Source organism: Sarcophilus harrisii, chromosome 4, assembly GCF_902635505.1.
Source record: "Sarcophilus harrisii chromosome 4, mSarHar1.11, whole genome shotgun sequence".
Lineage (NCBI taxonomy): Eukaryota > Metazoa > Chordata > Mammalia > Dasyuromorphia > Dasyuridae > Sarcophilus > Sarcophilus harrisii.
The window spans coordinates 331,446,989-331,455,564 of record NC_045429.1 but is presented as its reverse complement, the minus strand read 5'-3'; the positions used below and the strand labels follow the sequence as shown (position 1 = coordinate 331,455,564).

The following is an 8,576-nucleotide window of genomic DNA, read 5'->3' as shown; positions in this document are numbered from 1 at the left end:
GAGCGGAAACTCTCCCTCCCTCCCCCACCCACCCTGTCTGGTTTGGGCCCTAGGATCTCTTGCTTCCTTACCCACCTTCCTGCCCCTTGACCCAGCCCCACACCCCAAGCTGAGTAGGGGACCCAGGAAGCAGAAATCCATGTTTGGAGAGCTCTCCTCCTGGAGAACGCTGGGGGTCCGGGAGGGGCCGGGAGAGAATAACTCCACTTGTCTCACCTCCCAGCCCCCCATCAGGTACGAAGGAAAAGAGGGTAAATTCCGGCCGCCGCCTAACCTCGTCCTCATCGGTTCTGTTCATTTCACCCGCAGTAATCTACCTAGCTTGCCCATTCTGCCCTTTAAGTGGATGCACCGAGCCTATTCTCTCTTCCCCTCTGGGTTCCTGGAAAGAACTTGTCAGCGGGATCCCCAATTTTGTCCTCCCTGCCCGCAGAATCCCTCGAATTCCTCCATGGTTTCCCTTCGGATCCCCGCAGCACTTCGCAGGGGCCCCAGCTTGGCTAGCTTCCTAGCTCTGAGGAAACCCAGCAAACACCGGTCACCTTTCTAGCATTCTGGGGGAGCGACCTGGCTCGGCGAGAGAAGCGGAGAACCCAGCTTGAGGGTCTTGGGGAAAATGCTCTTTTCCTCTCTCAAAACCGCCCCGCAGCCCCTTACAGTGGACCCTGGAGTCCGTGGCTTCCCTTTGTCTCTTGCCGTGCTCGCCCTCCTTTCCTCTACCCCCCATTGGGAGCTGCAAACACAAGCAGGCAGTGGGTGTTTTTAAAAGAAAAAAGGCACCCCCCAAAAAAAAACCCAAAACAAAAAACCCAAAACCGAACGAAAACCCTAACGAAACCTACAGAAAACAAACGAATTAAAAACAACCCAGCACCCGATCCCAAGAGATCGCGGGGATCCCCTCCTCTCCTCCAGCTCCGACATCACGGGTGGGTGACTGAGGGCGGGGCACTCTCCGAGGGGCCCAAGTTCCTCCCTCCTCGGGGAGAGGGCGCGGAAATCCACGGAAGCCTGTCTCCCGCCTCCCACCCCCTTCTAGTCTGGCCCGGGGGGCGCGCCGAGCCCCTAGACTGGGGAGGTGGGTGGGCTAGGCCGGGTGTAGAGTGGAGGAGGGGGCGGACGGCGTCGAAGCCTCCCCCGCCCGGGTGGGTGGGGGCTTCCACCACGTGGCTTCGCTTTTTTTTTTCCGCTCCATTTTTTTTTCCCCAAGTAGATTTTATTTAGAGGCGGCGCCAGGGCGGCCGGGGAGAAACGTGACACAGGAGCTCTGCTCACTGGGGTTTCGGGCCGAAAGGGAAGCCGCCACTGCCGCTGCAGCTACCGCTATCAGCGCCTCCCTTTTAGCCGCCGGGCCCCTACTCGGCACCCCCACCCCCGAAAAGAGCCAACCTCCCCCACACCCACACCCCCCACGCCTCGCTGCATCCCCTCCCCTTTCCTCTCCCTCCGGCCTCCCTCCCCGCCCTCTCCCCCGCCCCTCTCCGGCTCCGGACAACTTTAGGGGTGGGGTGGAAAGAAAGTTTAGCGCTCTTCCCCCCCCACCTCTCGGCCTAGGATTGTCGCCGTCTCCTGCTTGGCTTGGCGATCCGGGGGACTCCCTCCAGCCCCCCAAAACCGCCACCATGAATAAACTCTACATCGGCAATTTGAACGAGAGCGTCACCCCAGCAGACTTGGAGAAAGTGTTTGCGGAGCATAAGATCTCTTATAGCGGCCAGTTCTTGGTCAAATCCGGCTACGCCTTCGTGGACTGCCCCGACGAACACTGGGCGATGAAAGCCATCGAAACTTTCTCGGGTAAGAGAGGACATCCCCCAGCTCCTCGCAATTCTCCCCTCACCAGGCCCACCCAGATACCTGCTGTTCTTTCCCCACTCTGACCACCCCTCTTACTCGGCCCAGTCTCGGTCTTCTAGGTTACAGCTAGGGCCCTGATCTCAGCCTACGGCCACCTCTTTCGACGTCTCCTCTTGGGGAAAAATCGGGTCTCCCCTTTCAGTCGTGAGATTTCTCACAAAGGCAACAGTCACTTTGGAGGCGCTGGCATAGCATCTCCTTGCCCCACCCCCTACTCCGCTGCCCGACGGGACGGGCACCCCCTCATTTGAAAGAAGGGGTCCCTCCTCTTTCAGGGGTTCAGGGTACCCATTAACTGGCAATGTTTCGCCGCCAAGCCTTCCCTCTCCCTGGGTAGAAGGATTCTCTGTTTAAACACTCCCTGCCCCCACCCCCTCCATTCCTAGGCCCTTCAAGGCAGGGAGGGGGCTCTAGGCTTCCCGCTTACCCCCCACGCCAACTCCCCTCACCCCATTTTTCTTGATGAGCTTAGGCGGGTGTCGGACTTGGGGTGAGACGGGATGGCGAGAGTGTCCTGGCCTCGGGGGAAGGGGCTTTGGCCATTTTGATTCTGAAGTGGGGCGTGTGATGGAGCTAGGAAGCAGCGCCGTAGTCGCCATGCTGCCTTTAGAGACAAGAAACTAGGGAAAGGGAAGGCGGCGAGGCTGCTGGAGGCCCTGGGTTCCTCCAGCCCTCGAAGCCTTTCCTGGGTAATTGCCTGCCCCCTCCAACAGAACAGTGCAAAGATTCCCACCCGCTATGAGGCCCCTAAAGTCCTGTGCCCAACAGAATAATAAAGTTTGCTCCCCCCTCCTCCTTTCTAACCAAGCCCGGCTTTGCAGAGAAATGGGGGAAGGAGAGCGAATTCTCCTAGATCTATTTCTAGATCTATTTCTTTATCCTCTGGGGTGAAGGGGTGCGATAAATGTACCCGATTATCGTAGTCAAGCTCCTAGGAAGGGGACTTAAAACACCTTATAGCCATGCTTTAATACTATTTAAAAAAAAACAACAATAACAACAAACTTAAGACACCATTATTCTCCAAATACTCCTTTTTCTTTTGCCATCTCATGGAAGAATCTGCTTAATGACTCCTGCAGTCCCTTTATCTCCTTGTCTTCCAACCCCTCCCCCCCCCCAATTTAGGCCTCCACTAATAAGATTCTGCTGTTTTCTTATTTTTTCAGGGAAAGTGGAACTGCAGGGCAAAAGACTGGAAATTGAACACTCTGTTCCCAAAAAACAAAGGTAGGGAAAATCCTTATCCTTAGGGAAATCCTTCAGACGCAGGAGCCTTTTAATTAATATGTGTGTATGGTTAATACGTTTGTGTATGTATATATGTGTGTGTATACACACACACATATAATATAAAATGTGCTAAATGGAAGGACATCCTCTGCTTACTATTCTATTGGGATGTTAGCTGATGAAGAGATGTTCCCACCTTATTTGGAGGTGTTTTCTAGTTTGTTTTGGAAAAAAGATAAGTTGGGAGCATGGGTGGGATACAGGAAGTAATTTGGAAAATAAAAGGGAATCACTATGGCAAAATGAAGGAAGCCTGAGGAGTTTGCTTAGAGAATGTGGCCCATACTTCAAGGAGATCTAAGGTCTCTAAGTTTGCAAGAGTTCCTGATTTCTAAGTCCTATGAACTTACAACTTCCCACAGGACTTCCCCCCTCCTCCCTCTGTACTTAGACTATATTTCTACTTGGCTGTTTTTTTGGGGGGGTGGGGAGGGAGAAGATATCTTCATGGTTTCGGAAGGAAATTGGATGAGACTTCTATTCCTTCACCCAGAGAATGCCTTTTAAGATGGTTCTCTCTTATCCTTCATTAGGCTAAGGCCAGTTTACACAGGCCCTGATCTCTAGTCTCTTCCTCACACTCCCACTCCTTTGGATTTTTGAAAGAATATGCTACTGCTTTACTATCCTTTTGGAACCCCCAACCCCCATCAGTCTATTGTTGCAAGGGGACCATCTGGGGTGAGAGCTTTGTGTTCAGGCAGCGAGCAAGGGCTCTTGGAGGGCCAAGAACTGCTTGGATGAATGGAGAGGAGGGAATCGTGTGTTCTTTAACCCTCCTTCCTTTCCTCTCAGTGAAGAAGAAACAACTCCTCACAAACTCCCCCAAATCCTCTCCATGTTGGATTCAGAATCTCCCTCCACTTGAACTGTAGGTGGGAAAGGATGGGGGCAAAGTCCTTTCTCTCTCTGTGTGTGTGTGTGTGTGTGTGTGTGTGTGTGTGTGTGTGTGTCTCAAAATGGACTTCCCTTCCTCCCCACCCCCTTCTGATTCTTGATGATGGAGGGAAGTTACCCTCATTCCCCTGGCTGACTGGATTGTCTGATTAATTTGTGTCTACCATTTGCAGGATTCCTGTTGTGTGGTTCTTGGCTTTTTCTGGGTGGGAAGATGGGGGTGAATGGCTCTGCACTTTCTGGGTTAAGAGAAGCTAAAAGGTTTAACACTGAGGCCAAAAATCTGCTGGATGATTTCACTTCAGCTATTTAAGTAACATCGTAGCCAGGGCTGATCAATGTGGCTTGTTACATGTTTATAGAGTCTGTGATTTAATCTCTATTGGCTTCAATACTCTGCTATCGGGAAGGACAATTAGAGTTAAGTGAAAAGAGGCAATAAAATTGGAAGGTTAAAAAAATAATCTTGTATTTAAAAGTCTTTGAGATTGAGGAGGAAAAAAAGCCAGAGACATAATACACATGGAGAAACCTCAAAAGATTATGGAGTATACTCCATAATCTGAAATTTAGGTTGAAGCTTGAAACATTAGGTAATTGGAATATCGAAAAATGGAGATGGAATGCAACCCTGAATTTTTCCTTCCATTTTTTTCTTCCAGAGATTCAAAGGGAATACCAAGATGTAAGGAAATAAATTAATTACATTTATATTTTTATTCCCACTGTAGGAGTATGCATCTGTTTTTCCCTAAGCCATTTGCTTTTTTCCAAGTCATTTCTAACACCCTGCTCTCTTGCTCCATCTAAAATGTGTAGTGAAATTTTTTGAGTTGGGGGAGATTGTGGGGTCTGAATGAAGAGGGCTGGGGTAACAATTATTCCTTTCCTTCCAAAACTGATCAGATTACTTCTTTTGTATACTTCCCTCTCCCCATGTAATTTCAAACTCATATCATGAGATTTCGTCTTTTTTTTTTTCCCTTTTTGGGGCACAATTAATTTTTTTTTTTCCAAAATCAGACTTTTTCTATTGAAAAGTGAGGGTTTGGTTTGTTTTTTGTTGGGGTTTTTTGGTCACTTTGCTATTTAAAAAAATTTGGTTGAGATGTACATTCTTAGTTTGCATCTGAAAAACATTTTTTCAGTTACTGAATTTTATAGTAATTCAGATTTATAGAACCAGAGCTAGTTAATTAACTATAACATGTTCTATATAACACACACATGACCATGTGTATATCCAGATATTTCTGAATTCCTTTGAAAAAGAAACTTGCAATGAGAATGAGAGAAAACCAAGAAAGGCAAAAAACATTCTTATTACATTCCTTGCTGATACACTGGATTCTGAATCAGCTTCTATTTTTTATTTTTATGGCTGAATTAATAAACCCTCCAAACTTTTTATGACTGCCCTCACTATTTACTGAGGGCAAAACCTCAAAACAACAAAGATTTGTGTCACTGCTTCAATTTTGTCTGAATAGAACTATTTCTGATGTACATTTTGGTCTTTAAATTTATATCCATTTGATAACTGTAATATATACCAGTTTCAAATGTGGAAATTGAGTGCTATATATCAAAATATATAAAAGTAATTGATTTGAATTTAATTTTTTGAGTATAAAGAAATTTGAATTGGATAAATTTAAATGTTTATTTTTCTATGTTTTGCTTTCGTCCTCAGCTTTTTTTTTTTTTTCATATTTAAGGTTAGAAATCTATTTACCAAATAGATTTGATTGTGTGTTATAGTGGTCTCTGTCAAAGAGAAGAATAGGGAAAAATACTTGAGAAAAATTAAGCTTTTCAAAGAATTGAGGAAAGGATTTTAATTTGAAGGGCTTGAAAAATTAAAATTGTTAAATTTAGAATATTTAAATTCTTGGGAAAGTTGCTATTTATTTGAAGAAATGGCTGGCTTTTTAAAGAGAACCGAACAATCGTTATCTTTAAAAGAATGTCTTCTGGAGGAATGTGACTTTAAAAAAGGTTATCTACTGATAAACTAAATGTATTGTGGGAAAAATGTAAAAAGAATATATGTCATATTTTGTGGGTGTGTGCAACTTAGAAAATTGAGGAGTTATTTATTCAGGTTAATTGTTGATTATTTTCAAAGTAAAACTAAAATTAGCTGAGCTACTGATTTTTTTTGAGAATTCTGGCTAACTTTAATTTTTTTTTTTTTTTTGTCATTCATCGTGTGTTTAAAAAATAAATTAATTTTAACTTGAGAAAATATTTTACAATTGGATCTTAGATTGGTTAGATTTTTTTTTTCTCTTAAAAGCCTCACTTAGTGTCTTATGGTTGACTAAAATATTTTTGTGTTGGAAGTGTTGAGAATGGTGTGTGTGTGTGTGTGTGTGAAGTTTATTTTTGAAAAGATTTGTGGAAGGATCTAGAAGAAATAATTAGGTTAGGGAAAGGTTTGAAAACAGGCTCAGGAATGTTCACCTTTTAAAATGGGTCTGTCTTTAATGAAAAAGACTTGTAGTTAGGGGTGAAAATGAATGAATGAAAAACAACAAAAACTAGCCAGAGGGATGAAAAAGACCAAAAAAAAAAAAAAAAAATGGAGGGAGGAGCTTTTAAGGCAAATTTTACCCTAGTGATTACTTTAGAGAATTAGTATCCTAACCGGGGAGAATTAACAATTTCTCTTGATGAAGATAAAAGTTTCATATGCATTAAAATGCTTTTTAAAAGTCTAACAGGACATTTTTAGTTAAAAAAAAAAATCAGATTTCATTATACTTGGGAGGGGGGCAGGTGGTATGATGAGTTGAATCTCAGAAAATTATAATTGTTTTCTCCCATGTTTGGAAATATAGCTGGAAAGTCAGACTTCATTTTTCCCTCCTTCTCCCCCCCCCCCCATTTTAATTTCCACTTAGAAATTTGCAGTAAAAAAAAAAAAAAAGAAAAAGAACAAAAATTTGCAATGCTATTTTGAATTAATCAACTTGGTCTCTTAAATCTTTAACTGTAATAAATAGATTATAACCCTGCTTTTCATTATTAGCTTTTTCTAGGGTATAATATTATTATTTAGGACTACTCATGGAAAGAATTTAAGAATTGTTGCTTTTTTTTTTCAGTTATTGTCCTTACAAAGAAGAAAAAATAAAATGTTACTCTGTTAGTTTTTTGGAAGGGGAACTTTGGTCAAAGAGGATAAATTGTAATTCTTACCTTCCGATACATTTGAAGAGCTATTAATTATCCTCAACCTAAAGTTTTAAAGGCATTGTATCTTGTATTACAAGATTTCTTAGAATGGGTGTTTTAAAGTTGAAGTGTAGGGCATGTCTTAAACTTTTAAATGCTTACTCTTTCAAATTTTCCCCAGCATGTACTAATAGAATTTATTTAGGAAGAGTTTTGGGGAGGTACTAAATCTATTTCCACTGTTTTTAATGTGAGCCAACCAGTTAAAAAGAGTAGTATTTGGAAGAGATTTCAACATTGATATTGCCTCCAGTAAAAAAAAAAAAAAAAAATCTCTCAGGTTGGTGGATTAAAAATGAGAATTTTTTTGGGAAAAATTTTGGTGGAGAAGCATTTCCCATTTTGGGGTGGGGGGAGGAAAGGGAGGTGATTGCATGTTTGTGTGTCTGTTGGCCTTCCAATTGTTTGGTTTTTCTCCTCTTTCTCCTTAAAAAGTTTTAAAATCTGGCTAATTCTTTCAGAAAGTGTGACTAAAATTTTTGGGAATTGGGAGAGAATAGAGAAGGAAAAAAAAAGCAGCAGGGGAGACTGTTGAAAAATCAGACAAGTCAGTCCAGTGCTGGAAATTCCAGACGAGGGGGAAAAAAACTCAGAGATGGGGGTGGGGTCAATTTCCCGCTCCCCTTGTGGAGGAGTGGCAGAATGTTCCTAGCCTCTGGTAAAGGAGAAGGGGGCAAAGAGACACCTCAGGCTTAGAATAGTTAGTGATAAGAGTTTGAGAAGAAAAGTTTATTTCTGTCTTTCAGGGTCTTTTCTTTCTTTTCCAAGTCGACAGTGGTGGCTGAGAGAGCTTCCTGGAGAGCTAGCTAACTGCTTGCCCTGCAGGAACTAACCCTTCCCCTTTCCACATTCTCTTCCCTCCCCTTCCCCACCTCCCTCAAGCCTCAGGTCTTGAAATCTTTCTGGTTCTGTGTTCTCTCTGGTCATTGGTTACTAAGCTTCTATAAGCCCCTAATTAGCAAAATTCTCATTCCTGAGAGAATGTCATAGGAATATATGCTGAGGTGCTAAGGGAAGATAGTGTCTTTGCTGCTCCAAACCAAATCCATTCTCTTCTCACCCATGTTTCTTTAATAATATGGATGGAGATCTTGGAATTGGTTTTCTATTGAGCTGTCATAGAGCCTCTTTAACCCTTGTGTTCCACAAAATTGCTACAAAGTGCTTTTTTTGGGGATAGTGGCCATGTGTAAGGTTAGCAAGGGAGAAGGAAAAATGGAAGGAAAAAAAAGAGGAGAGGGAAGAAGGAAAGGAAGAGGAAGAGTTGAAGGTGAAGGAGAGAAGATGGG

The 8,576-nt window shown here is 43.3% G+C and overlaps 1 protein-coding gene across 2 annotated transcripts in view; it reads left to right on the top strand.

Moving 5' to 3' along the window:
- Positions 1-1,449: 1,449 nt before the first annotated feature.
- The window catches only part of IGF2BP1 (insulin like growth factor 2 mRNA binding protein 1), a 67,370-nt gene continuing 60,243 nt past the window's right edge, over positions 1,450-8,576 (top strand). For both annotated transcript variants that reach the window (XM_012548392.2, XM_003768343.2), the window contains exons 1-2: positions 1,450-1,797; positions 3,027-3,087. In XM_012548392.2, the coding sequence (XP_012403846.1) occupies positions 1,623-1,797; positions 3,027-3,087 (236 nt within the window). In that variant the 5' untranslated portion in view covers positions 1,450-1,622. The remainder of the gene's footprint in view (positions 1,798-3,026; positions 3,088-8,576) is intronic.